The sequence below is a fragment of the Selaginella moellendorffii genome, unplaced genomic scaffold, assembly GCF_000143415.4.
Source record: "Selaginella moellendorffii unplaced genomic scaffold, v1.0 SELMOscaffold_0, whole genome shotgun sequence".
Classification (NCBI taxonomy): Eukaryota; Viridiplantae; Streptophyta; class Lycopodiopsida; order Selaginellales; family Selaginellaceae; genus Selaginella; species Selaginella moellendorffii.
The window spans coordinates 6,419,186-6,443,775 of NW_003314261.1; the positions used below are offsets into that span (position 1 = coordinate 6,419,186).

The 24,590-nt window shown below is 48.0% G+C and overlaps 8 protein-coding genes, 1 long non-coding RNA gene and 3 other non-coding genes across 17 annotated transcripts; 4 read left to right on the top strand and 8 right to left on the bottom strand.

The window, feature by feature from the left end:
• Window positions 1-2,517: 2,517 nt before the first annotated feature.
• LOC112346897 lies at window positions 2,518-3,440 on the bottom strand. The gene is made up of 2 exons (XR_002992599.1): window positions 3,218-3,440; window positions 2,518-3,073 (listed from the first exon to the last, which is right to left on the bottom strand). It is a non-coding gene; the product is annotated as an uncharacterized LOC112346897 (long non-coding RNA).
• LOC112347343 lies at window positions 2,640-2,730 on the bottom strand. Its single transcript, XR_002992741.1, has one exon. It is a non-coding gene; the product is annotated as a small nucleolar RNA R44/J54/Z268 family (small nucleolar RNA).
• On the bottom strand, window positions 2,781-2,859 carry LOC112347340. Its single transcript, XR_002992740.1, has one exon. It is a non-coding gene; the product is annotated as a small nucleolar RNA SNORD24 (small nucleolar RNA).
• A 108-nt stretch (window positions 3,441-3,548) lies between the features above and the next one.
• On the top strand, window positions 3,549-5,396 carry LOC9633008 (activating signal cointegrator 1). Of its 3 annotated transcripts, XM_024668895.1 has the most exons (7): window positions 3,549-3,657; window positions 3,711-3,854; window positions 3,903-3,970; window positions 4,027-4,077; window positions 4,142-4,201; window positions 4,265-4,387; window positions 4,459-5,396. In XM_024668895.1, exons 1-6 carry the CDS (start codon window positions 3,549-3,551, stop codon window positions 4,376-4,378), a joined length of 546 nt encoding a protein of 181 aa, XP_024524663.1. In that variant the 3' UTR covers window positions 4,379-4,387; window positions 4,459-5,396. The 3 variants fall into 3 exon arrangements, with proteins under 3 accessions (XP_024524663.1, XP_024524669.1, XP_024524676.1); XM_024668901.1 differs by lacking the exon at window positions 4,459-5,396 and having other exon boundaries at window positions 3,552-3,657; window positions 3,732-3,854; window positions 4,265-4,409; XM_024668908.1 differs by lacking the exon at window positions 4,459-5,396 and having other exon boundaries at window positions 3,552-3,650; window positions 3,932-3,970; window positions 4,265-4,409.
• Window positions 4,448-7,388, bottom strand: LOC112344349 (pentatricopeptide repeat-containing protein At4g02750-like). The gene has a single exon (XM_024668875.1). It carries the CDS (start codon window positions 7,357-7,359, stop codon window positions 4,468-4,470), a length of 2,892 nt encoding a protein of 963 aa, XP_024524643.1. The 5' UTR covers window positions 7,360-7,388; the 3' UTR covers window positions 4,448-4,467.
• A 55-nt stretch (window positions 7,389-7,443) lies between these two features.
• On the top strand, window positions 7,444-9,485 carry LOC9643105. Of its 3 annotated transcripts, none has more exons than XM_024668926.1 (3): window positions 7,444-8,651; window positions 8,737-8,870; window positions 8,935-9,485. In XM_024668926.1, the coding sequence occupies exons 1-3, from the start codon at window positions 8,399-8,401 to the stop codon at window positions 9,040-9,042; spliced, it is 495 nt and encodes a 164-aa protein (XP_024524694.1). In that variant the 5' UTR covers window positions 7,444-8,398; the 3' UTR covers window positions 9,043-9,485. The 3 variants fall into 3 exon arrangements, with proteins under 3 accessions (XP_024524694.1, XP_024524687.1, XP_002960649.1); XM_024668919.1 differs by having other exon boundaries at window positions 7,451-8,651; window positions 8,740-8,870; window positions 8,932-9,485; XM_002960603.2 differs by having other exon boundaries at window positions 7,452-8,651; window positions 8,932-9,485.
• A 401-nt stretch (window positions 9,486-9,886) lies between these two features.
• Window positions 9,887-12,832, bottom strand: LOC9633010 (nucleobase-ascorbate transporter 1). The gene is made up of 14 exons (XM_024668884.1): window positions 12,538-12,832; window positions 12,351-12,448; window positions 12,101-12,277; window positions 11,932-12,032; window positions 11,789-11,864; window positions 11,679-11,738; window positions 11,437-11,624; window positions 11,291-11,387; window positions 11,148-11,234; window positions 11,038-11,096; window positions 10,885-10,976; window positions 10,755-10,832; window positions 10,544-10,704; window positions 9,887-10,481 (listed from the first exon to the last, which is right to left on the bottom strand). The coding sequence occupies exons 1-14, from the start codon at window positions 12,620-12,622 to the stop codon at window positions 10,269-10,271; spliced, it is 1,572 nt and encodes a 523-aa protein (XP_024524652.1). The 5' UTR covers window positions 12,623-12,832; the 3' UTR covers window positions 9,887-10,268.
• A 72-nt stretch (window positions 12,833-12,904) lies between these two features.
• LOC9643106 (thermospermine synthase ACAULIS5) lies at window positions 12,905-14,948 on the bottom strand. The gene is made up of 11 exons (XM_024668890.1): window positions 14,742-14,948; window positions 14,504-14,662; window positions 14,367-14,433; window positions 14,173-14,267; window positions 13,984-14,086; window positions 13,811-13,899; window positions 13,592-13,748; window positions 13,467-13,542; window positions 13,332-13,390; window positions 13,131-13,270; window positions 12,905-13,066 (listed from the first exon to the last, which is right to left on the bottom strand). The coding sequence occupies exons 2-11, from the start codon at window positions 14,650-14,652 to the stop codon at window positions 12,982-12,984; spliced, it is 1,020 nt and encodes a 339-aa protein (XP_024524658.1). The 5' UTR covers window positions 14,653-14,662; window positions 14,742-14,948; the 3' UTR covers window positions 12,905-12,981.
• Window positions 14,949-16,361: 1,413 nt separating this feature from the next.
• LOC9633011 (polyadenylate-binding protein 2) lies at window positions 16,362-17,761 on the bottom strand. Its single transcript, XM_024682975.1, has 7 exons — window positions 17,639-17,761; window positions 17,481-17,583; window positions 17,303-17,367; window positions 17,091-17,194; window positions 16,947-17,034; window positions 16,765-16,892; window positions 16,362-16,690 (listed from the first exon to the last, which is right to left on the bottom strand). Exons 1-7 carry the CDS (start codon window positions 17,759-17,761, stop codon window positions 16,642-16,644), a joined length of 660 nt encoding a protein of 219 aa, XP_024538743.1. The 3' UTR covers window positions 16,362-16,641.
• Window positions 17,762-19,782: 2,021 nt separating this feature from the next.
• LOC9633012 (uroporphyrinogen-III synthase, chloroplastic) lies at window positions 19,783-22,540 on the top strand. The gene is made up of 10 exons (XM_024672292.1): window positions 19,783-19,821; window positions 19,876-20,003; window positions 20,131-20,218; window positions 20,275-20,341; window positions 20,443-20,555; window positions 20,636-20,734; window positions 20,791-20,846; window positions 20,905-20,990; window positions 21,043-21,177; window positions 21,288-22,540. Exons 1-10 carry the CDS (start codon window positions 19,803-19,805, stop codon window positions 21,340-21,342), a joined length of 846 nt encoding a protein of 281 aa, XP_024528060.1. The 5' UTR covers window positions 19,783-19,802; the 3' UTR covers window positions 21,343-22,540.
• On the top strand, window positions 21,414-21,486 carry TRNAR-ACG. The gene has a single exon. It is a non-coding gene; the product is annotated as a tRNA-Arg (tRNA).
• LOC9633013 (developmentally-regulated G-protein 2) lies at window positions 21,932-24,293 on the bottom strand. Of its 2 annotated transcripts, none has more exons than XM_024672287.1 (10): window positions 24,142-24,293; window positions 23,952-24,079; window positions 23,715-23,895; window positions 23,603-23,659; window positions 23,477-23,551; window positions 23,302-23,421; window positions 23,077-23,247; window positions 22,900-23,013; window positions 22,678-22,848; window positions 21,932-22,620 (listed from the first exon to the last, which is right to left on the bottom strand). In XM_024672287.1, exons 3-10 carry the CDS (start codon window positions 23,868-23,870, stop codon window positions 22,522-22,524), a joined length of 963 nt encoding a protein of 320 aa, XP_024528055.1. In that variant the 5' UTR covers window positions 23,871-23,895; window positions 23,952-24,079; window positions 24,142-24,293; the 3' UTR covers window positions 21,932-22,521. The 2 variants fall into 2 exon arrangements, with proteins under 2 accessions (XP_024528055.1, XP_024528048.1); XM_024672280.1 differs by having other exon boundaries at window positions 23,952-24,096; window positions 24,142-24,268.
• Between the last annotated feature and the right edge of the window lie 297 nt (window positions 24,294-24,590).

Genomic DNA, 24,590 nt, shown 5'->3' on the forward strand with positions numbered 1-24,590 from the left:
TTAGCAATTCACTACACAATGGAGTGTTAGCCATCTATCCACGGATTCCTAAATCTCTCCCAATCCCCCTCCCTAGGTTAGACTAGATATAAAGTTTGGTTACACTCCTCGTACGCACAAGCAACCAAGCACACCAAGCCTCTAGGTTCTTAACATCCCTGGGTACAATAAAACTTGATCATGGGACCCTCTAAATCCCAAGCCTTGAGTGCAACACTTGCTTCGGGACACCGGGGGAAAACACCATGGCCTAACGGCCTGGTATGGGTACTTTTACTCCTACACTACTATCTTGAAGGGAAGGCTTAAGCCCCTAGGAAGAGGCAAGGATTAATGAGCCACAAAGTACTCAAATGGGGCACCATTCTACATGAGTTGGGAGCACTGCAGTCGATTTCCCTTTCGAGAGTGGGAGCTACTTTTGAGCACTTCCTTGGGTGGCCCCTCCAGCACCACCTAAGTCCATGCTCACTCGCACCCAAGGCCCCTTAGCCCTAGTTTCAACCTCAAATCAGTTTAGAAGCACCAGTAAAGAGTTCTTTCAAGACTAGTTCCTGGACCTCATTATCCCTACTATACTTTTGGAACCCCTTGCAAGCCCCCCCCCCCCTAGGCGACACACACTTTGGGCTTTCACCCCTCAACCTATATTAGGATTCAGATATTCATGCTCGGTCTCGAACTCAACCTCAGACTCAATCTTGGACTTGACCTCAGATTTAGTCTCGGACTCGATCTCAAACCCGATCTTGGACTCTGTCTCGGACTCGATCTCGGACTTGGTCTCAGACCCAATCTTAGATCTCAGACTCAGTCACGAACTTAGTCTTGAACTTGGTCTCGGAGTCAACCTCGGACTTGATCCTGGACTCTGTCTCGAACTCGGTCTTAGAGTTGGTCTTGGACTCAATTTTAAACTTAATCCCATCTGATGAACTTTTTATAATTTTGGTCATGCCTTTGGGGATTTTTTAGCCTACGACACCTTGGGGAGTTGGTTTTTTACACAATATTGCCTTAAGGACAATATTTTTTATTTTGTGGGGACAAATGTTAATGATCATTTATGGCTAGTGGTGCTTTCAATCTTTATTCCACACTTTCTCTATGCCTACCATAATTTTCTTATTTTAGAGAGGTATATAGGACATCGTTATGTGACTAAGAAGCTGTGTAGGTCTTTCTATTAGCCGGAGATGTAATGTGATATTATCTAGTATATGAATAATTATGTTTGGTCCTAAGTTCGTAATACTCCCCTTATGGACGATTAGAGTCAATTGCAATTTCCCATCCATTTGAGTTAGTGGCATTTTATCTGATGGGGCATTTTCCATGGTCGATTATTAGCAATGAATATGTCATTATTGTTTTTGCTCATTTGACTCGCTAAGTGGAAATTGATACTTTTGCTAGTCCATCTACAATTGTTATTAGATACTTCCTCTTCAATTGTATAGTGTCCCAACATTTATGTTTGAAGCGAATTCTTTCGGATGATAGTCCCACATTTATGGTTAAGGAAATTCATGTTTTGACGTCTTGATTAGGGATACACCACACTTTCATGAATGCTTATCATTTATACTCAGATGGTTTGGTGGAATGGCTCATTCGGACTTTCAAAGGGATGATCGTGAAGTATGTAAACTTTTAACATTCAGATTGGGATGGTTATTTGCTGTCTTTTCGGTATACATATGTCATAGGGGTGTAAAGTTCTATTGATGTTTCATTATATAAACTCTTATATGGTCATGATCCAATATTATCAATGGAGTTGAGTTTACCTTCGCGATTGCTATGAGTTGTTGATGCTAAATCTTGGGATTAGTATTTGACAAACATTCTTCCACTTGTTTGAGTAACATTTGCTAAACACCCAGGCCACATACAAGTGGGACAATAATGGCACTACAACTCCCATCATCGTCCATATATAGAGTACAAAATGGATAACTTAGTGTTAGTCAGTTTTCTTAATCTTACGGTATGTGGTTCCTTACTCAATGGAAGGGACTATATAAGGTGTTATGGTAAATTAGACCACAAGTTTATAAAGTTTGGCATGACGTCTAACAAGTTAATCCTCCAAAAATTGTGCATATGTAGCAGTTGAAATGCTTCGTACAAAGGGATCAGGAACAACTTGAATCATATAAATCCATTGATTCCTCTTCTTGATGTTCCTCTAAATCCCAGCCATGCACAAAAAAACATTGATTGTTTCCATCATTCAGGATGATATGAAGTCTAAATATACAATTAAAATGCTATATATTAATATTAGTGTTGTGGGAGTTTAGTAGCTGTTAGATAGATTAAATAGGAATTTAGTAGTTGTTGGATTGATTTCAATCTAGACCACTCACTCTTGTATATACACTAAGGTTTTTGGGCTAATTGATATATATAAAATATAAACCATATATTTAAATCATTAATATATTCAAAAGTGAAAAAAAAAGTACTATGTAAATATTCTTGTAAAAGATATTATATAGAAAGTACTACTCATTAAAGTATGAATAAAACACTATATTCATAAAAAAAATTACTTTTTAAAAAAGCTATTGACAATTAAAACAATATTTGCTAATTGGGCAACATATACCAGGCAATAGCTAGACAGTAGCAACAGTGCATCAGAGAGATTCCCATTTTTAAGTGATCAGCACGAAAGAGATTTTCAGCTGTCCCTATCTAGACGATTGAATCATCATCTGCACTTCGAGCTGCGAAAAAAACCTGGAGAGAAATGGACAAGAATCACAAAACAAGGCCTCAGAGATCTTGGTGAACAAAGCGTCATCATCTAAGCAATCAAGAGTAGCAAGTATTAAGATGTCATCACAGGCCGATCGAAAAGTATCACTCGCTGCTGTTGGATTCGAATGGAGCTCGATGAACGTAACAAGTCACAAGGAGCTACGATTAAATCCTCTGAAAGAGACCTCGCATGAAAAGCCGAGTGAAAACCACAGAGCTCCACAGCGAGAACTCACCAGATCAATCTTCCATACGTGTAACGGCTGAGAACCATCATAGAAATTTTTTTTTCCTTGGCAGCAGCCTGACTAGTATGCGTAAGAACTACAAAAAGAAAGAGAATTTGCCAAAGCAAATAAAGGCACACGCCACAGAGACGAGACCCCAACTTAGCCTGGCCCAAGTTCCTCTCGGCAGAAATTTCCAAGAGCAAAGCGAGTACACATACCAGCGCAGCGCTCGTGACAAGAGAGAAATCTCGCCGATTAGAATCCTTTGGAGCTGTGAATCGATTATCGGCCTCGTGGGGCACTGAAGATTGGCGCAATCGAATCGGCAGTGATCACAAGGCCATGGAGCCATTCTCGCATTCTAGAATTTGTGCCCGGCAATGAGATCCATGCCGGCCACAACTCAACGAAGAAATGCTTTCCCCAAAACCCCAAGAACCCTAGCCGCAACTAGGGCTCATAAGAAAATTTCTTGAAACGAATATACCAAGAGATGCTAAAAGAATATGCTCAGAGGATTCTTCTTTAGACCTAGATTTTGGGCGACAAATGGCGGACAAGAAGGAGGTGTGCCTGACAATGCATCAGCCTTGGGCGTCGCTGCTCGTCCATGGGATCAAGAGGATCGAAGGCCGATCCTGGAGCTCCTCGGTGCGCGGTGAGCGCCAATTGCTCTTGAATTTCTGCCAAACTCTCTCTTGAATTTCCTAGGCCGTTTGTGGATACACGCAGCTGCAAAGGTGCCCGAGCCAGAGACAATTCGAGAGCTGGAGCGCTTCTACACTGAGGTTTACGCTGCACAAGGGATCAAAGACATCAAATTTCCCGAGTTTTATCCAACGTCGGTGTTGCTCGGTGAGAAACGAAAAGGTTTGTTAGAACTTCTTGACAAGAACTGTCCAGGTTGCGTCAATGTGGTGGATTGTGTGAAGCTCGAGGAGCTCGTCAGCCGCGAAGAACTTCCTCAAAGTGTAAGAGAGTAGCTTTTTCTCGATTGAAGCTTAGTTTTTCTCTTTCGACTGTACAGATACGCATGGAGGCGCTGAGTGAGTGCTGCTGGCTCTGTGAAGAACCCCAAGTGAGTACTTAACGGAGTTTTTTGCTTCTTTCCTGTTCATGGCTCATGGTTTTACCACTTCCAGAAGCTGGTGATCCCATTCCAAATGCGTGGGTGGCAAGGCGTCTACAATCTCGAGAAGAAGGTAAGATCAAAAACAGCGTCGATCGACTGAAAAAACTTCTTTCTTTTACGTTTCTCTCTCCAGATCGCATCAGCAGCCGTGGGAGGCTTGAAAGCTGTGCAAGGTCCCGGTCCAGTCAAGTTCTCGGGCCTTGGAGTTTCTTCCAAATCTCCAGGCAAAGCCATCAAGAACACATAAGTGGAAGAGGTACCTTCGATCCATCTTTCCTTGTCAGTCTCTAAATCGACGTTTCTTTTCCATGCTCCGATAAACAAAAGAGAACTCGATCACCAGTAGTCACCACAGGAGCAAACGCCATCCTCGCAGTGATGAAACCTCGCGCTGTCCCGCACAACAATCCTCCTCCCAACCATCCTGGAGACGAGCTTGATCGTGGTGTGACACTCGACGCAAACTCTGAGGTTCTTGGTCACCAGCAGCGGAGTTCCGGGAGGTGTGGCGATCAGTCCAAACGCCATCGCCAGCTTCTCGCTGTGGTGAGCCACCATCTCCTCCTGGACGCCATGGATCCCGAGCTTGCTCTCGATCATCTGGAGCTCGGCGTGGATGTGATCCTGGAGAGGATGCGTCTTGTCCCCAGCCACAAAGACGTGGAGAGCTCCATCAATCTCGATGGAACTGTAGCCGGGCTCCTTCTTCACTCCTCGCAGCTCCATCATCTTCCTCAGCTCGGCCACCTTGTCCTTCTTCCCGCTCGCCGCGTAGATGCTCGAGAGGAGGAGATACGGAGCTGCGCCGTGAGGATCCAGCACGAAGAGCCTCTCCGCCGCTCGAGCTCCTCGCTCCTCGTCCCGGTGACTTTTGCAAGCCGCCAGCAGCGACATCCACGGCATGGCGATGGCGTCCGTGTCGAAAGGCATGGTCTGGATGAGCTCCTCGGCCTGCTGCGTCTGCCCGGCCCTCCCGAGAAGATCCACCATGCAGAGGAAGTGCTCCATTGTCGGGACGATTCCAAACTCGCCTCTCGCGAGGAGGAAGCTCTCCCGGCCCCGACGCAGCGTTCCGCCATGGCTGCAAGCGACGAGCAAGCTGACGAGCGTCACGTCGTCGAGCCCGACTCCTTCGAGGCACATCACCAGGAAGAGCTCGTCCGCCACCCCGGGGTGCCCGTTTTGCGCGTACGCCGCGAGCATGGCAGTCCAGGAGACGGTGTCGTGCCTCGCCATGGCATCAAAAACCGATTTTGATTGCTCCAGTCGGCCACACTTTGCGTAGAGATTGATGAGAGCGGTGTTGAGCACTACGTCGGATGCAAGCTCGCTGTCTATGGCGGCGAGCGTGGAGTGGATCCTCTGGCCTTGCGTAAGAGCCGCGAGACGAGCGCAGGCGTCGAGGGCGATGACGAAGGTGACGCGGTTGGGGCGGCAGCCATAGCTCTGCTGCTGCTCCATCGCCGCGAACAGGCGAAGAGCGTCGCCATCTCGGTCGTGCTCGACGTACCCAGCGAGCATGCAGTTCCAAGTTACGACGTTTTTGCTCGCGGTGGAGTCGAAGAGGCTGCGAGCTCGATCCAGAAGCGATGGCTGCTGCGAGTAGGCCATGATCATGGTGTTCCTCGACACCACGTCCGGGCGGGGCATGGAGTGGAAGAGCTTCTCAGCGTGGGCGACGTCCCCGGCCTGGGCATTTGCGGTGATGAGGAGGTTCCAGGAGAAGGTATCGCGATCACGGATGGTGGCGAAGACTGCGGTGGCGTCGGCGATGCGGCCGTTTAGTGCGTAGGCCTGGAGCATCGCGTTGGCGGCGTGGGTATTCTTGAGAGGCATTTGATCGAAGGTTTTGCGAGCTTGCAGCAGATGCCCGAGTTGGGCATATCCGGTGATCATAGCGGTGAAGGTTATGGAGCTTCTTAGCGGCATTTTGTCGAAGATCTTGGCGGCTTGGGTGGGATCACGGGAGTGGAAGAAGGCGGACATGAACACCGTCCAGGAGATCACGTCCCGGCGGGGCATTGCAGCGAAGACTTCCTTCGTTTCGTCCATCGCTGTGACGCCTGCTTTGGTACACTGCTGGCTCAGGCCTTGGAGGAAGCCATTGAATGAAACAGTGTTCCACTGTGGCATCTTTTTGAAGATTTTTCTTGCGTGACTTATGTTCTCGTCCTGGCCGTAGGCGGACACGACGGTGTTCCACGACACCTCGTCCCGTTTCGGCATCTGAACGAAGAGTCTCCATGCTTCCTCCAGATGCCCATTCTCCGCATTTGCTGCAACCATAGCGTTCCACGACACCGGATCTCCCGTGAGATTCCCCTCGAATATTTTACAAGCCTCATAAAGGTAGCCATTTGCGGCATACGCCGAGAGCATCGTGTTCCAGGTGAAAGCGTCCGGATTTGGAGCTCGATCGAAGAGATCCTTGGCTTGCTCCAAGTAGCCTTGCCGCTGTGCGTATGCCGCGATGATGGTGTTCCATGACAATGTCGATTTCTCCGGCATTTCGTCGAACACTTTTCTTGCCTCCTCCAGATTGCCACTCCGCGCGTACCCCTCGATCAGCCCATTCCATGACGCTGCGTCCTTCTCCGGCATCCATTCAAACATCTCTCTAGCGCGATCCAAATCGCCATCTTGCGCGTATGCATGAATCATCACGTTCCAAGTTACGACGCTCCTGTCCCTCGTCTCGTCGAAGACCCTGCGCGCTTCAAGTATTTGCCCGCTTTGGGCATTTGCGGTGATAATCGCGTTCCAAGAGACAGTGTCCCGCACAGGCATACGATCAAGCGTCTGTCTTGCTTCGTGAACAAGATTGTTCTTGATAAGCGCGGCGATAAGCAGATTCCACGACACAATCCCTCGCCCTTGCATTGCATGGAAAGTTTTCCACGACTGCTGTGGATGCCCGTTCTGGGCATATGCCTGGATCATGAAGTTCCAGGTGTGTGGCTCCTTGTGCGGCATTCTCTCGAACACTGCGCACGCCTCCTCGATGCTGCCGCAGCTTCCATACATCTGGATGAGGAAATTCGAGAGAAAAGGGCCCTGCCCAACGCCCCATCGCGCCATGTCTGCGTGGACGCGCCGGCCCAGCGCGAGCGCCCGCGCCTTGCCACATTGCCGGAGGAGCGAGGCGTAGCGATCGGAGGAGCTGGGCGCCGCGGCATTGTCCAGGCGATTGATCGCTTCCAAGACGCCCGCCTCCAATTTCCCTCGCATCGAGCAGGACGAGGCATATTCCTGGCATAGTTCCCCGCGGTGGAATGTGCACTGGTATATTCACCTTTCTTCTTCGCCCACCTGGGCATTAAATGAAAGAGCAGGGGGTGAGGGAAGCATTGGCTATGGCGACTGGCGACTTCGCTGGTGGATCGAAATGAATGAAAGTAGTAGGGTTGTTGCGGTACAAGGGACCCACGAAACCATTTTCTTTCTCTCGATCGCTCCAATCCTGAGATGCCCAGCAGCGGGCATTTACCCATTCTCTCGCAGAGCCTGTCGGCGGTAGCATGATTGAGTGCGAGCGATCAACGCTCAGCCCAACGAATCGACCCAGCAATCCAAATTACGCCCAAGAATCGAATCGGTCGATCCAACAAAAATTCATCCTTTTGTGGTTCTTGTTCTTGATATCCGCGAGATTTCCTCACACACAGGCAATCGAGCGAGCAAGCAAAGATGGATCCGGAGTTACAAGCCAGCCAGACGATCAGAGGATGTGAAGTGGGGATTTAAAGGGGAGCGTTTTTTGGTGGTGGTGTGTGTCTGTAACGACGAAGAACAGATGGAGATGGAGCAGTGGGGCAAATAGCAAAGGAATAAAACGACACAGCACGCATCAATCGATCATAGGGCTAGCATTTGGTTGCTTTCTTTTGTTTTTGTCTTTCTTTTCTTTCTTTCTCTCAAAGCGAGCTCTTCTCCTGTAAGGCTGCACTGCGCTCTCTGTGCTTTGTCTCTCCATCTCTCTCATTCTCTTCCTGTCTTGTCGATCTGTGGGCCTTTAGTTCGTTTCATCGTTTAGTTTCGCGACGCTCGACAATCTTGAGTGGACGAAACAGTAGCGCGAAAGAGATCTTCCGCAACTTGGTCCCAAGCTTCTTCCTTTTACATTGGGATAGAACTCACAGAATTCGTCAAGGTCGTGTGGAAAAGCTAGCGTGTGAGCGTTTCTCTCGCAATTCGAGGCGAGATCGATCGAGAGCTTGAAAGCGTTTCTTTCGGTGCCACTGTTTTCCTTCTTGGTGTGGTTTTGGCGATGGGGAATTGCCATGCATCGGATGCAGTGGCTGCAGTGGTGGAGTACCCAGGAGGACGAATCGAGAAAATCTACTGGAGTGTGACTGCGAGGCAGCTGATGCTGCAAAATCCGGGTCATTACGTTGGAATGTTCGTGTGGCCAAAGGCATCGCCCAGTTCCGGCTCGCAATCTTTCAAGCCCAAGCTCAAGTTGCTTCCGCCGGCAGCGATGCTGAGCATTGGGAAATGCTATCGTCTTGTCACGTATGAAGGTAACTACACTCGTGTGTTTTCTCCTCTGATGACACCATAGGCAGAGTGTTTGTGGGACAAGTGATCTTATAAATCGGTTTGCAGAAGTGATTGGAGATCTCACTGAAGGCAAAGGAAACATAAAGATCCCCAAGGATGCGATCAAGCAAAGCATTGCCGCGTCCAAAGTCACCCCTGAATCAACCCGGACTTTCAAGTTCAGCAATGTACTACTTCAGGTACCACTTGTAATCTTTTTCTAGAAAGGAGCTTCACAGAAACTTTTCTTCTCTTCATCAGCAGCCGCAGCAAGCTGCACCTGCAGCCGCCACGGATCTCAAACCTCTCAACAGCAGGCCTGGGCAATGGAGGCCATCTCTCTACAGCATTTCAGAAATGGGAGGCAGCTGAGACACCACCTTCATCTTTTCAGACACACAAACACACCAGAGTAACAGAGCATCACCAACTTGTAAAATCAAAAGGTGATAGCTAGGTGATCAGATCCAGCCAGTGTACATTGCTTGAAACCTTGGTCCAGCAGAGTTCTCTCTGAACCTAGTAGCCCATGGAATACCATGATCAACCAAAAAACAATCGGCCCGTCAAAATCAATCAATCAATCAATGGGCACCAGGGGTTGCCTCTGGCAATGACAAAAACAGAAGAAAAAAAAAAACAGAGAGAGAGAGAGAGAGAAGGAAAACCTCCAAGAAAACAAACATGTGACTCTGTGATGATCTCTTTTTTATTTTCTTGTTGGCCTAAATGGGTGTCCTGCCCCTGCTCACATGGGGCCTGGCTGGCATCATTTGAGCCACAAACCACAGAAAAATGCACAGATTCTTTCTTTATGATCATGTTAGCTAGCCATGTGACACTTCAAACATACAGCCTCCCTCTCAACCCAAGGAATGTTTTTTTTTTCTCCAGTTGTCCAAAACCTGTGCCTCTCCTCCATACACATTACCAACACAATCATGCTGTAACACATAATGCTCCAACACAAAGCAAGGACTGGCATCATGTTTGGCATCTGGCTATGGTCAACATCCACCTAGACTGCAGGCAAGCAGTGGTGGCTGACACACTTTGGGGAGGGTTACCACCTACATGGCTGGTGAGCTGAGCTCACACAGCAAGTTGCCACTGCTGCAAAAAGCTCATATCCTCTAAATGCTGGAATGCAAATAAGTACCTAGAGAGAGGAGAGTGGACCTTGATAACACCAGCACCAGCAGCAACACCAAAGGAGGAACAAAATCTGGGAACAGCTGCCTGCAAGAGCAGCAGCATTATCGAACCGCTACTACAGTGACAGATCTGCGTTCACAGCTTCTCTCCAATGTAGTTAACAAAACAAAAGAGCTTTAGTAGCAGCGGAACACTAGCTGTGTAGCAAGACTGCTGATGTAAAGTTCATGCCTACCTCCTCCTCCCTCCTACTCGTCGTCGCCCAGCAGCGGGGCAGCGGTGCAGCGGCACAGGTCTCGATGTACATGGATGGAAAGAAACCAGGAACACTGAAGTGATCGCAGGCGGCAGCTTTTCTCGCAAAAGAGACGTATGTGTGTCTGAGTGTCATGCGGTTCTTGTGTTTTCTGTCTCTCCGGCTGGCGTCTGAGTTGAGCCTTTGCTTAGACCTGTGGCGGCGGGAAGTACTTGTTCAGATTGAAGGGCAGCTTGTAAAACTCCTCGTTGGTGGCACTCGTCTTCCACTTGTGATACTTTTTCCACCAGCCGTATCCCCTGTTCTTCTTATGAGTCTTGAGCGCGTTGTCGAGGATGACTACAAGGATGAACCCCACCATGGCATTCGATGAAAATATTGTGTTGAGGATATCATTGAACTGCACGGTGGACAAGTTAGCGAAGTGTCGCTTTCTGACACAGCCAGAAATGAAAACCTTACCCAGCCTGCTCCAGTATGTACAGGGCCGTGGCCACTGGAGATAGTGAATTCGTAGAAGTACTGTGGAATTGAGAACCCCATAAAAAGCGTGAAGCCCAGAATGAATAAGTTGCGGATGATATTTAGATTCGTGAATTGAAGATATGAAAGACCAACGGCAGCTGAGGAAGGAAAGTAAAACAAGGTTGTGAGAAATACTTGTAAGGCTTACCAAGGACAGCGTAAAGAACAGAATTTATAGCAGCGACGATCGGCTGGGGAATTGAAGCAACAATAGCTCCAAATTTTCCTGCATGAAAAAACAAATGAGTGTAACAGATCGCGAGGTTGTCTGAAGGTACCAAAGATAGACAAAACTATCATAAACAGTGCTGCAATTTGAACAGTAAGCCTACTGCCAACTCTGGTAAGACCAACAAGCCCAGCATTTTCCCTGGAAGAGGACAACAGATGTGTTGAAAAACGTTTTCACAAATTTCTAGCTTTCTACTTACACGGAAACAGCGGACCCCGTGATGGTTCCAAAAAGACCATTCAAGAGAACACCGATACCCTGCAAACCAGAACGCGATAATCAAGATATGAAGGAAAACATTTTACAAACCTGCCAACCGATACTTCGGCCCACGATGAAAGGCGGTGGCGGAGTTGCATTCGACAGCCTTGACACACCGTATATTGTCGCTGTGGACTGTTTGTCCATGAGCACGTTAGTTGCAGGTTTACAATCTACACTTTTGAGCGTACCTCAACTTGTGAAACAAAAGCCGATGCAAGAAAAGCGAATGCATCACCGGCATTAAATGTTGGAGCACCCCATTCAAGAGGAAATGGAAGTCGCACCCTGAAGTCAGGCTTGATTTAACTCCAACATCAGAAACTTCAAATCATACCAGGGGGCAGTTTTCACGAAGTGAGCTCGGTCTGTTCGACAGTGATCTTTTCCAAGCTCTGTCGCGTGTTTATATGCACCACTGACGGTCAGTAGATGAGCATAAGCCCATATAATGGCCGCGCTTATAAGCACTGGAAAGCGCTCAAAGAAAGGCAGTTTTTTCTTAGCGCTTAGCCTCCCCAGGAACTACATAAAAAAGAACAGTGATCATCAGAAGCCAAAACAAGCTTAGAAAGCAACCTGGGAAATAATTATAAGGAGAATAACTTCGGGAAGTCCAATCTCGATACAGCTCGCAACCTGACAAACAGGTTATTCTAGCGATTATTATGGGAAACAATGTTGCTGACCCCAGGAAACCCATACTCGAACAGTCCGAGGCCGACTAGAGCAATAACTGGCGCAACAGAAAGAGGTGAAAGGTAGCTGTCAAGCAAGATCTCACACAAGTCATAACCCTGGAGTCGAGAGGCCAGAAGTTAATCACACTTACTGCAACAAAACTGCCCAAAGACCACTGAAGCCAAGGATGATCTGTATGATCGATGCGCAGATCAAAGCCCCTTGAATAGCTCGGAGTGTATGGTAGAACCTCTGTGAACACACAGAAGCAAAGTGAGAGATAGGATAGAAACAAAGAAACTCTTAGGCGGTGGTCTCACCTCGTAATCCTCAAATATGGAGCGATACCTCGGCGAGTTCACAATCCTCCATATTGGTATCACATACGAGAAGGACGCATTCATAACAATTGGCAGCCTCGTGCCAAAGAAGCTTTGCACGAGAGTCATAACTCCATTCACAAAGAGGAGCGTTTGAATCACTCGAATGAGCTGCTCCTGCGAGAGAAGCGAGCATGAGTGGAAGAATCATAAAAAAGAGAAAAAACAAAGGAAAGCACTGTTCGATTACCGTGTTTCCCCCCATTTCGTATACAAACAAGCTGGGAATGAGCACGGTTGTCCCGATCATAGTGACAAAATGCTGGAATCCCAAGAGAACGGCCTCGGCTGCGATGCAACAAGACAGAAGCAAGAAGAACAAGCTCGTTAATCCCTGGAAGAAACAAGAGAAAAAGGAATCCCCAAGCAAAGATTACCGATGCCGGGGCTATCGTTGGGGCAGTAGTCGATATCTGGCAGCTGATCGTGAACAAGGTGCTGATGATCCTCTTTCGCAGCCATACCGCCGCCGCCGCCGCCCGCCACTTTGATGCGCTCCAAAAATCCAAGCCGAGAATCCAAGAAGAGCGCGGCAAGAATGCGGCCGCCAGACGCAAGAAGCACGCCCTAGGCTCCCTCCTCCCAAAGAACGAATGAAGAACCCTAGCCTAGCACGCACCAAACACGCAACTACTGTCTAACGCCGCCATAGCCAGGCGTTTAAATATGCCTAAAAACCTCGAGGGTTTTAGCTGGTATATTCGGTCCAATGGTCAAAAGATTCTTATAGTCTACCATGGTCAATATCTTGCAAGTTATAAAAGTCCATTCATTCGACTTATAATGTACATATGAGCCGATACAAAATCCCGGATATTAAATCAGGATTGCGCGCTCTGCGCTGCTCCATGCCCGTGCACGAATCGTGCGCTCTCTTCAGTGTAGACATGCGTCTCTCCGGCCAAGCTGCACAAAACAATGAGAAATCGAGAAGCTAAAACAAAAAAAACAACAAAGTGAAAGCACTCACGTTTGCCGGACGTGCTTGTTGAGAGCCAGAGTTGCGCTCAGTGTCTCCCCGTCCAAGAACCGGAGCTCGCTATCAAACCTTTGTTTGATCCTCAAGTCCGTCTCTTGAACGCTGACTTGGGCGAAGGGATGATCCGAGGCCTTTGACAAACGAAAGGAAAAGCGAATCAGATCTGAGAACTTCGGATCGAAATGGCCCTACCATGATCCAGCCCCATGAATCGGAATAGGATGGGATATGAGCTGCGTAAGGGACGACGTCTGTCACACGCGAACTCTTTTAAGTCAAAACGCTCCTGGAAAGATTACATACGAATAGAACAAAAGAAAAGCTTACACTTGAAAACTTGGCGCAGAGTGTTGAAAATGGACGAGTAGACTTCCGAATGCGTTAGAATACCAGCAGGGCCTCCCTGCATTTGAAAGTGACGATTTTCATCGCGAAAAAAATCCAAAGCTCACCTGGGTGACCAGAATGCCACCGGCATTAAGCCTGGGTTTTACAACCCGCTCGTAGAAGGACTGAGTGTAGAGCTTGTAACAGGGGCCACCTTCAACCGGGTCGGCAAGATCGCCAATGATAATGTCAAACTTGTCCTGCCTTTCTTCCAGCTCGGCTCTGCAAGAACATAAACTTATCAGGATTTATGTTCCAGCGACAACTTTCTTCTGGCACTGAACCTTGCATCGTTAATGACAAGATCCAGCCTGCTGCTGTGAAATGCTTCGTGGTTCATGGTGAGATGTGCTCTGCAAAACTCCACAACTTCCTGTGCGGCGAAAAACAAAGGGTTCCGCTTAGAAAACCAAAAAGAACGGAACGAGAGCTTTTGTAAAGTGAGCAAAATACGTACCTTATCTATGTCACACATGACAACTTTCTTGACACTCTTGTGCCTGAGTGCCTCGCGAGCAGTGGACCCCTCGCCACCCCCCATTATGAAGACATTCCTGGGGCTGGAGCACCAAGAGAGATCGAAACTTAGCCGAGATAGCAAGAGAAAAAAAGAGAAAGAGCGAGAGGTATCTGTGAGATGAGTTACTTGGGGTGATAGAGCAATGCAGGGTGGACGAGGCACTCATGGTAGACGAACTCGTCGGCCTCGGCACTTTGGAGCTTTCCATCGAGGATCAACACCTGCAAGAATGGTCCATGATTCACTTAGCTCTTACATGGAAGTTCTTAAGATCATAGAACTTAAGTTCTATGATCCTTGATCAAAGAAAAACTATAAACCTTGCCGAAGGGACCACTTTCGACCAAGGCGATGTCCTGGAACTCGCTAATGCCGGTGTGGAGGACCCTGGAAAGTAGCGTGGAGTTATAAACAACGACCGAAAACAAAGGAGGAACGGATTTTCTTCTCGACTTGCCTAGAGACGCTAAACACCCAGCGCAGATCATCCTCGATTTCCTCCTCGAACCAGAGGCCACGGTGATTGTTGCTGCCCAGCGCCGCGATCCCGTTGGAATTCGCTTTGGAATTCAGCTTGGCTGTGCCATTGACGTGAACTTCCCCCATATCGCCTTTCCTGTCAAGAACCAAAATGCGGCCAAAAGGCATTTGCCCGTGAGAGATCGATCCTCGCTTCACATTTCCAATGACAAAACCTTGGCAAAGATCCCACGTCGCCGCCCCGCGCCGCGAGTGGAGAAGGCGAAGAATCGAGCGAAGAAAAAGCTCGCACACGGCGACAGTGCGATGCCAACACAAGATTTTGCGGTGCGCGAGCTCCGAGCAGATGATCCGCAAGAAAAAGAAGAGCTCACTCGACGCCGATCGATCGATCGATCGCTCGCTCGCTCGAGACAAAATAAAAAAACACGTTATCGCTGTGAAACCCTGGTTTCAAAGCGCAAAAAAGAGGGCTATATATCGGGAATAAGCGATCGCGCGTGCTAGAGCCCAATCCACGTGGCCAGCATCCGCGCGGTGTCCACGTGGCACCATCCTGGCCGCCAGGAACACCGGGACGTCGGCCACGTGGAAGGGCGAATGGGAGCATGCGCCGCATTATGGTGATTGCTAGCACGCGAGGTCATGGGAGCATGACGTGGAGGAGCCAGACAGTTAAGCGTGGGGCATACAAAAAAATAATCAAACACTATGATATGATCGATCTCCTCTCTTATTTACTTGCCCCCATAGTTGACATTCTTTGGGGTTGATAATGGAAGCGAATTTCTCTATTGGAAGATGAGGGGGCATATTCTCTATTCTCTAGGGTTTGTGGCGGTCCCTGTGGATGAGCCCTAACTTTCTTTTTCCTTTCCTTTTGGTTGTCTCCAAGGAAGCACGAAAGAGCTTTTTCTCGCTTTCTTTTTTGTCACGTAAGTTCTTTGTCTGTCCTAAATGTCCTCCTCGCTCGTGCTCGAGCACATTAGTGCTGCGCCACCCAAAAAAGCAGCGTGTTGGAATCGACTTCCATGCAGTGTATGTATCCGCGATCGATCAATTGGCACAAAAGCTGGTTGACCTCCGCTTTACTTTTGTCCAGCCTTTACCTAAACTTTTCTGTTTTGCGTATGCGTACTTAATTGTATATATGGGTATCATTGATACAGGGCGCATGCACCGTGATAAGTTTGAGGTCATGAGTTCGTGCGGAAGTTCCCAAGGTTCATGCCAGGATCATTTCGGTTGATGCCTTGTTTACGACCTCCCACAGTTTTGCTGGCAAGACTTGCCAGATCTCACGATCGTATCGAGGGCACTTGAGTTTTTTCGAAAGCTATGTGTGTGTCTGTGTCTGTGTGTGTGGGTGGGCTTTGTAATCTTGTGGGGAGCTGCAAATCTCAAACTCCGGAAATGCTATGAAATGAAATGCTGGTGGTCACAGAGCACAATGCGGAATGATTGAGTTTCAGAGGGCCGCAATTGGTGTAGTGGAGCTCCTCTCAAATCTTTCTCTCTTTTCTTTAAGAAAATTTGGCCAAAATCTCCCAGATAACACGATGATCGGCTAAATCTCTCTCTTTTTGCCTTTGGTATAATATATCCTGTGTTGCAAAGAGAAAAGGGGGATCCTGCTAGCACTTATCAAGTGATAAAAATATCTATAAGTGGAGAACAAGTCCCAAACAACAAAAAAACATTGTCTCTTTGTGTAACAACGTCAACCACGGGTGTCGAATCTTATATTTCTTAAAGAAAAGCTTTGCATTCGTTCTTTCAGTGAACTCCAACTTAAAAATGAAGTAACACACTATAGCTTTAGCCACTACATCACAGACAGAAAGGTTGATTATTAATAAATTAAACTGCCTTAGCAAGGATTCTAGTTCCAGGCACTGAAAAAGAATGACGCACTATGGCTCTCAAAACGCAGACAGAAAAGCGAAGCTCTGCACAATCTTTCTGCACAATCTTCTTGCGCTTCTTCTCCCGATTCGTGATGATCTCTCTCCTTCGAGAAAAGGCGAGTATCTTGCTCTTTTCCATTCTTTTTTGGGCTCTTTTGCTTGAATCCCAATAGATACGATCCAATCGAGCATATATTCCGGGCAACAGTCAGAAGTAAGGCCTGTATCGCATTGCCCTTCGGAACCTCGGAATTTTCCTGGCAGAAGAATGTACACCCACGCGTGAGCCAGAGACAAATTCCGGAAAGGAGCTTTGCTCTCGATTCTTTACCCGAATCCGTAAGGAGCGTAGGCATAAGGTGGCATGTACGCTCTCCGTGTCATGTAAGCGTAGGATGGATCAAATCTCCTCCCCCGGTATTGTTTCATCCCGGGAACATTGGTTCTCTTCGCAGACACCTGATACAAAAATTTACAGAATCCAAATTCAACTTTGGAGGAAACCTTATATACCTTTAATGGACGTCCATGGAGCTCCGATTCATTCAGCAAAATCGCATTTTGGACGGCTTCTCCTTCGAGAAACTCAACATACGCGTATCTGACAGGAAAACACAAGGCCTCAACTCAAGATTATCACAAAAGTTTGCAAAGTACCCCTTCGGTTGTCCAAACTTGTCTGTGAGAATCGTCACCCGGTTCACAGTTCCACAAGATTGGAAATGCTGCTGGACTTCTTCGGGAGTGCACGAGTAATCCACCTGAGTAACAAGCAAAGCTGATATATTTTTTCTCTCTTTTTTTTCCAAAGGAAACAGGAAGATAAGTAAAGATCGAAAGAAACTCAACGTGAAGGGCGAGAGACTTACATTGCCAACGTAGACGGAGCGAGCATCAGCTTCCTCTTTTCCTGCTTGAGAGGCCGCATTAGCATCTGCAAAACAAGAAAAATAGAGAGAGAGAGAGAGAGAGAGAGAGAGAGAAGGAACTCCTGTCAAGATCTCTGTATGGTATGATTTTTTCTAATGAGAAGAGATTGATTCTTACCTTGGCCAGCACCCATTTCTTTCTCGACCTTGGCTTGCATGTCTCGCAGAGCCGCTGCTTCGTCCTCCATTTCTTTCAGCCTCTTCTTCATGTCCTCGAGCTCCTTAAACTCCAAGAAAGCTCGCAGATCGAGAAGAGGAATTTAAGAAGAGAAAAACCTTGGCAGATCCATCGTCTCTGGCGGGCCCTTCGGCCTTTTCGTGCGCTTCCTCCTCGACCTCGTCAGGGATCTCGGCACCATACACCTCGTGCTCCTCATCGATCGCGGCTGCCGCCTCCATCGCTCAAAGATTAGGGCTTCTTGTCATTTTTGCAAGAATGGGTCAGTCAATGATACCGTTGACCAGAACAGTTTGACTTGACCGAAAGTATGTGATAAGAGAGAATCTAGAAGAGTTCTCTAGCTCTAGCTGTCGTGTGCGATTTTTGCGGAGCTTTGGATCTTGCGTTACCATCAGCTTGAGCTCATCAAAATCCTTTGCCAGCTTCTCTGGACTTCTTCCCGATTGCTTGATCGGCAAAGGAAAAGCTGAAAAGAACGCAGCCCAAGATCCTGGAACCGGATCTTTTTCCGTGGAAATAAGTGAATTACAATTTAAATTGAGGAAACAACGATTTCCTGGAGCACTCGAGAGATTCTTTCGCGATCCATGATGATCCTATTCTTCTTGAGTGGATTCCAGCACTGTTCGTGGAAATCTGCTCATCGCACTGTGGCTCACGCTCCGGGGGACGATCTTGCCGCGGTGCGCGAATTTAATCCCCTGTTCTTGGACGCTGGCGCTCCTCGGCAGCGTCGCCGGCCCCAAATTCTCCCCAGATCCGTGAAGACCGCTACTGCGACTCTTTCTCATGCTCGCCGCCCGGATCAACTGGTAGAGATCGTCCTCGTCCTCGCTCGCCGATCGGCTGGCGTTCCTGGAGAGCGCGCCAATGTGAGGCCCCTGGATCATCATGCCGCCGCTGCTAGCCGCGAAGCTATTCATCCCTCGGACGTAGGAATCGCGAGTCATGGCCAGGCAGCGGATGGGCGAGAGGAATTGGAGATGCTTCTTGAGCGATGCTAGCACTGATCTCCAGCTGCTGGGGGACCTCCCGGTGGAGCTCTTGCCATCACTGTGGTCGTCGCCTTGATCCATTTCCTGGTCCCTCGATAGAGAAAAGGGGGATTTCTCTTATCTAGCAGCGAAATTGGAAAAACTATTCTTTCTCGATGGATTCGAGAAGCAAAGAGCTGATCCGGTTGATTCCAATCCACTCCAAAGCACAGAGAAATTTCTTGTAGACTTGTAGGCTTGCGATTGAGCGCGCGAGTCATTCAATTCTTCTAGCGATAACTAAACTTTATAGCGCGATCCCTTAAATAAAAACAAAGATTCTCGCGTTTGAAAGAGGGGATTGAATTGAAGCAGTCGCAATCTCACACCAAAGTGAAAGTCGCAGGGACAAATTCAACGCGCTAGAGATTCAATCGAGCAAGCGAAGAGTAGCAATCCCGGCGGTTCTACAGGGGAGAGTTAAAGGAATGGAGCAGCAACGTTTTAACGTTCCAGCTAACGCAGCGTGTCGATTGAATGCGTCAAAGTGGCGCCCTCTCTTTTTCTGCTGGGCAGGTTCCAGTCAATGCCGCAAGAAAAGCTGGCGGTTTGGCCGTCTCCATGGATCCACTGACAGACACGGAGCTTCCCAACCCCGTCGACTTTGCTCACAACTTCGGACGTGTTCATGTCGCGGACACTTACAAGTGGATCTCGCACCAGGAGCTTCCAAGAGCTTCGATCACAGTACTCTAGCAACTTTCCAGCGCTGGATCTGACTCAGCATTGCCTCTCTTTTTGCAACATCTCGAGTACATCACTTCATTGTTGTGACGATCTGAGCATTCATTCTGCTATCTCTGTGACTGTGAGAGGTGCACTTCCACCCTGGGCTGATGCTGCAGCTTAAGGGCTCCCACCAAATGCACAAACCGCAACAGTGGAGCAGTATTAGCCCTGGGTAGAATCGCACCTCTTACAGTCAGAGAGATGGCAGAATGAATGCTCGTATCATCACAGCAGTGAAGTGATGTACATGGGCGACCAAATGTTCTTCAACTAGACTTCAACTGGATCAAAAAATGTCACTGAAATTGGCACCATGGCAGTGGAGATGATCAACACCTCCAACGCAGTCTTCACCATGAGAGATCAACTATGCCAAAGACTGCTCCAAGGGAGAACAACTCTACCACCTTTACTGACTTGGAGCCCAGTTTGCATTCTTTTCTTTTTTTTCCGTAACGTATGGGCTTTCTCTTTAGGGTTTCGTGATCTGGTGGCTATGGCGCTCGCGTTCGGAGGTGAGATCTACCTTGATCTCCTGGGAATCGGGCTGAGAGTATCAAATTTTGCAGCTCAGACAGCGGTAGTGTTGTGCTCCACGCCGGCATTTTCGTCCCGGGTCACGATTTGCTGCCAGCGGCGGAATTCCGTGGTTGTCACCCGGGAGCGCGGCAAGAATGACAAGCTTATCAAAGCACTGGTGAGTTCTTCTTTGTTTCTGTGCTTATGAGAGAATTTGGAGCGAGAGGAGGAGATTTATTGGGTGTGGTTTGTTTGACGCATCACACCAAACGTTCTCTTTGATTTCTTTTTTTTTTCTTTATCAGCGTAATCACCAAATAGAATGTTTGGAGCTCCCTTTGATAGAACACACTCCCGGTCCTGATTTACATCGATTGGCACTGACATTGCAAGGTGAGATATCTCTCCGAGTTTTCCTTTTAACGAAACAAAATTGTATGACAACTTAGAACGATCTTTCCAATGGATTGTGGTGACATCACCAGAGGCTGCTGCTGTCTTTGCAAATGAATGGAAGTAAATCATCAGCGAAAGCTCTTCTTGTTCTTGTTCTTGTTCCTCTCTTTTTTTTTCGATTTGAGTTTTTTTATTCACGTATTTGTTTTGTGGCCAAACAGGAACGCAGGCTGTCCCAAAGTCAAAGTGGCGGTTGTTGGTGACGGCACCAAGCAAGCGTTCCGTGACACAGTCAGTCAGCCAAACTTTGAAGTTGGATTCGTCTCCTCCCAAGGTATTCTAGAAGCGAAGCAGAGAATGTTAATGACATCTAAGAAGCTCTTCCAGAATCTTGACTCTTTTCCAATCCTCCAGCAACCGCTAAAGTTCTCGCGGAGGAGCTCCCAAAGCCGGACGGCGGCCAGTCCTTGGAAGTTCTCTATCCAGCATCACTAAAAGCCAGTGACGATCTTGGTAAAACGAGAAAATCTTTCTCGATCTTTATTCGTCACTGTATCTTTGTCTTCCAGCAAATGGACTATCTCACCGCGGTTTCAAGGTGTGCCGGCTCAACACGTACTCCACTGTAAGCTTGCATTTTATTTGTCTTCTCGTTTCTATTTCTTATCACTTGTCTATGCCAGGAATCTGTGAAAGTCCTTCCAGAGAGTGATGTCCAAATGGCACTACGGGCCTCCGTCGTAGCCTTTGCTTCTCCCACCGCTGTCAAGTAAGCCAAACTAGAAAACTCCAAAGCTCAAAAAAAAGTGTTTGTCAAACAGGGCGTGGATGGAGCTCGTTGCGAAAACACACGACTGGAATGGAGCGGCGGCTTGTATTGGAGGCACGTCTGCCGCTGCTGCAAGGAAAGCCGGCATGGAAAAAATTTTCTACGCTCACAATCCTGGAATTGACGGGTAAGTTGGCCCCTTTTTTCTGTTTTTTTTTTCTTCTTTCTCTCTCTCTCTCTCTCTCTCTCTCTCTTCCTTTCTTTTCTTCAGGAGTTCTCAGAAATTTGCTTTCGCAGCTGGGTTGAGAGCGTTTTGGAGGCGCTAAAAAATGTATCTCCGGTGGCAACTTAAGTGTCCTTTTGCATCAAAGCGCGAATGCTTTGTCCAAGCATAGATTCTCGACGCGTTTGCTAACATCGTGCGACTCCATGGCCCAATGGATAAGGCGCTGGTCTACGGAACCAGAGATTCTGGGTTCGATCCCCAGTGGAGTCGATTAAGCTTTGATCTTTATTTTTTCTTCTCTCTCTTTAAACGCTAGTTTTGTGCGTCTTCGTGTTTGAAGTTTCTCTCTTTTTGAAGCTTTTCTGTCTTTATTTTTTCTTCTCTCTTTTGCGGCATGAGTTTAACGCTAGTTTTGTGCGTCCTGTTCTTCGTTTCAGTCGATGCTGGTGGCGGCGAATGGGACCAAGTTAGCAGCCTCGAGGATCTGGACGCTTCCAAGTTCAAGGAATTCGTGTCTCCCATCGTCCAGGTAGCAGCCAACACTTACAGGTATCCAATGCTCAAGCCCCTCGCTGGATGGATCCCAGCTCCCACTGTGGAGCCGCTCGCTCCAAGCTTCGGTGCTCACGCTCTCGTCTACCAGAAGAAGAACAGCAGTGGTGGAGCTCTCATCGTTGCCTTCCGAGGAACGGACCTCTCGAGCCGAGCAGATCTGTGCGCTGATAAAGTTCTCTTCAATGACAGCCTCCTCGACACCAGTTGCGACGACTTCTCCAGCGAAACTCTCGACTACTTCTCCCAGGCAGTGAGCTACACCCGCAAAGTCTTGGATGCCAATCCTGGAGCACCAGTTCTTCTCACGGGACACAGCCTGGGAGCCGCTCTCGCGATTCTCGTCTCGGCTCACTTCTCCGCCAGCGGCAACGTCATTCCAGTCGTGAGCTTCAGCGCGCCTCCCATGGCCAGAGTTCTCGAGAGAAGATCGCTGGATCTGGGAGCTGCCAAGGAGAGGAAAGTTTACGCTGTTGGTGATGAGTGGGACTTTATCATGTGGCCAGCGAGGAACCAAGTTGGAGTTTTGTGCTTGTACGAGACTGTGCGGCCTTCCCAGTGCCAGAATTGTCACTCCATCAAGACCGACCACTGCTTCCAGTGCTTCGTGAAGACTCATTTCATGAAGCATGTCATCTTTCTGGTGGAGAAGAGCGTCAAAAAACCTCTTTGCAGGGACCTGGGAGTGAGTCTGGTCAGCGAAATCCGATAGTGTGAAAAAGACTAGCTACCTCTGGCTAATGCATAGAAAGGCTAGTTTTTCAATGGTGCTTTCTTTTCTCTGTCGGAAATTCTCGCCGGTGCATTGGAATGCGATTTAAATCTCCCCCTGGCTCCATCTTCCTCGGTCTCCTGCTTAAAAACCGGGAGCTTAGCCAACTCGAAAGACATAAAGAGAGCAAAGCTCACCTTTTTCTTCACTATCTGGACAACGTCTTCGTCTTGGAGGACATGCGTCACTCCACAGCGCTGTGGATAATGCTTGGCGCTTGTCCCCCACACGAGCACATACTTCACGTCTTTGAGTAAGCTGCGATGGATATGGTTGCAAAAATCTTCCACACAGCAACCGCCTCGATCCTGCAGGCCCATAAGATCGCTGAAACGTCGGCGAATAACTCATGGACTTACCGTTGACAACACAACGGGCTCCGAGAAATCTGGTTGCTGACCTTGAGGCTTCGTATAAACTCTTACAAGACCCATGGCCTCCCACATTTTTGCGAGTAGTCGATCCAGGTTTAGCTGTAGGAGTGGAAGTTAAGCTCGTCCAGGGAAAGAAAAAACTAAAACTTTCACTTCTCTCACCTTCAAGTTGCAGCTGATGACGATGGAGTTTGGCTTTCTGGACAATCGATCCACATCGTCAATGCCAACAACGTCGATTTTGTTGTAGACATAGACGCATTTGATATATTTCCTGTTTCCCTCTATAACGTCGATGAAGTCATCCACCGTCGCGTCCTCCCGGAACAAAACCTGATGAGGAAGAGAAAATGGAAGATGTTATCGGTTTGAAAGCCACAAACATACCTCAGCGTTATGAATCTTATACTCGTGGAGTATCTGGTAGCAGAGCTTCTCGTCAATATGAGATAAAGGCACAGTTGTGTTGAAAGCAATTCCTCCGGTTTTTTTCCTTTTGAAATAAATCTACCACATGAAAAACACAATGAACACAAGAGACTGCACGGTACTGCAAACTTACCAAAGGAGGTCTTTTGTTTAAACGCAGACCAACAGCCTCTAGCTCCCTCGTGAGAATTTGTCTATGCCCTTCACTCTGTGAAGCATTTTCAGAGTAAAGAAACTTGAATCAGACATGGCAGTTTACCTTTGAAGCGTCCAAGACCATCAAAACCAGATCAGAGGACTTAGCAACAGCGATAACCTGCAAGTATGGACGTTAGCAGCTGTGGAACTTTTCTCTAAAAAACGAAGATCACCTGACGCCCACGGCCTTTCCCTTCAGAAGCACCTTCGATAATCCCCGGAAGATCCAAAAGTTGGATCTTTGCATCGTTGTACAAAATGATTCCAGGAATGCACGTCAGTGTCGTGAACTCGTAAGATGCTGCTTCGGAGTGTGTCCCAGTAAGCATTGTTAGCAGCGTCGATTTTCCAACACTGCAAGGAGAAAGAAGAAAACTCGACTCAAGGAAAGAAAAAAGAGATTTTTTCACCTTGGAAAGCCAATGAGAGCAACGCGACCATGGCCAAATTTCGTGACTTCAAATCCATCGCCGCCAGCGCTGGATCCCTTTGGAGGCTCCAGGAGCTGAGTCCTCAGCTTCGCAAGCTTGGCCTTGAGCTGCCCCAAGTGATACTCTGGAGAAATTCAAACATAAGAGAAATTTCACTAGAATGCGGTACCTGTGGCCTTGTTCTTCTGCGTCCTGGCCATCTCGGCCTCGATCTCTTTGATTTTCTCGATGATGCCCATCGCGATCGAAAGGAGGAATCACTGTAGGCGATGAATCGTGAGTGCCAGGAGGACGAATTTGTGCCGCGCAGCGCTAGGGCAGAATTTAGGGTTTATGATAAGTGAGAAAGTAAGATTCCTTTTACATTGCCACCTTGGATACATTTTTAGGGTTCTTGAGAGAATGGAGGATCCGCATACTACCTTCCATAAGCAGCTTCCGGTGGCAACTCTCAAGCAGACCATGAAGATGCCCTATCCCGAAGTCCCTGATGCTGTCAAGAAGAGGTTGGTTAATGAGGTGCTAGCACCGCTTGGCGAGTTGATGCATCGCGGCGGCTATAGTGTGAGGAGCTGGGACATCCCAGCGGTCATGGATTCGTGGTTTGAGCAGCTGCCC

Bases quoted from the DNA above. Each gene is read 5' to 3' on its own strand.
- LOC9643105 (XM_002960603.2), top strand. From the start codon at position 8,399: ATGGGGAATTGCCATGCATCGGATGCAGTGGCTGCAGTGGTGGAGTAC. The intron at 8,652-8,736 runs GTAACTACACTC...ATCGGTTTGCAG, and splicing joins TCGTCTTGTCACGTATGAAG to AAGTGATTGGAGATCTCACT. The intron at 8,871-8,931 runs GTACCACTTGTA...TCTCTTCATCAG, and splicing joins TCAGCAATGTACTACTTCAG to CAGCCGCAGCAAGCTGCACC.
- LOC9633010 (XM_024668884.1), bottom strand. From the start codon at position 12,622: ATGGCTGCGAAAGAGGATCATCAGCACCTTGTTCACGATCAGCTGCCA. The intron at 11,388-11,436 runs GTATGATTTGAA...GCCTGACTTCAG, and splicing joins TTCGTGAAAACTGCCCCCTG to GGTGCGACTTCCATTTCCTC. The intron at 10,482-10,543 runs GTAAGGTTTTCA...TCCACCGTGCAG, and splicing joins TACATACTGGAGCAGGCTGG to TTCAATGATATCCTCAACAC.
- LOC9633011 (XM_024682975.1), bottom strand. From the start codon at position 17,761: ATGGAGGCGGCAGCCGCGATCGATGAGGAGCACGAGGTGTATGGTGCC. The intron at 17,584-17,638 runs GTTTTTCTCTTC...TTGGAGTTTAAG, and splicing joins GAGACGATGGATCTGCCAAG to GAGCTCGAGGACATGAAGAA. The intron at 17,035-17,090 runs GTACTTTGCAAA...TTTTCCTGTCAG, and splicing joins AAGTTTGGACAACCGAAGGG to ATACGCGTATGTTGAGTTTC.
- LOC112344349 (XM_024668875.1), bottom strand. From the start codon at position 7,359: ATGCGAGGGAAATTGGAGGCGGGCGTCTTGGAAGCGATCAATCGCCTG.
- LOC9633008 (XM_024668895.1), top strand. From the start codon at position 3,549: ATGGCGGACAAGAAGGAGGTGTGCCTGACAATGCATCAGCCTTGGGCG. The intron at 3,658-3,710 runs GTGAGCGCCAAT...TGAATTTCCTAG, and splicing joins CTGGAGCTCCTCGGTGCGCG to GCCGTTTGTGGATACACGCA. The intron at 4,078-4,141 runs GTGAGTACTTAA...TACCACTTCCAG, and splicing joins GGCTCTGTGAAGAACCCCAA to AAGCTGGTGATCCCATTCCA.
- LOC9643106 (XM_024668890.1), bottom strand. From the start codon at position 14,652: ATGGGGGAAGTTCACGTCAATGGCACAGCCAAGCTGAATTCCAAAGCG. The intron at 13,543-13,591 runs GTGAGCTTTGGA...TTTCAAATGCAG, and splicing joins GTGGCATTCTGGTCACCCAG to GGAGGCCCTGCTGGTATTCT. The intron at 13,271-13,331 runs GTAGGGCCATTT...CGTTTGTCAAAG, and splicing joins ATTCATGGGGCTGGATCATG to GCCTCGGATCATCCCTTCGC.
- LOC9633013 (XM_024672280.1), bottom strand. From the start codon at position 24,211: ATGGGCATCATCGAGAAAATCAAAGAGATCGAGGCCGAGATGGCCAGG. The intron at 23,552-23,602 runs GTAAACTGCCAT...AATGCTTCACAG, and splicing joins TGGTCTTGGACGCTTCAAAG to AGTGAAGGGCATAGACAAAT. The intron at 22,621-22,677 runs GTGAGCTTTGCT...GTTTTTAAGCAG, and splicing joins TCCAGATAGTGAAGAAAAAG to GAGACCGAGGAAGATGGAGC.
- LOC9633012 (XM_024672292.1), top strand. The intron at 20,219-20,274 runs GTGAGATATCTC...ATGACAACTTAG, and splicing joins ATTGGCACTGACATTGCAAG to AACGATCTTTCCAATGGATT. The intron at 20,342-20,442 runs GTAAATCATCAG...GTGGCCAAACAG, and splicing joins GTCTTTGCAAATGAATGGAA to GAACGCAGGCTGTCCCAAAG.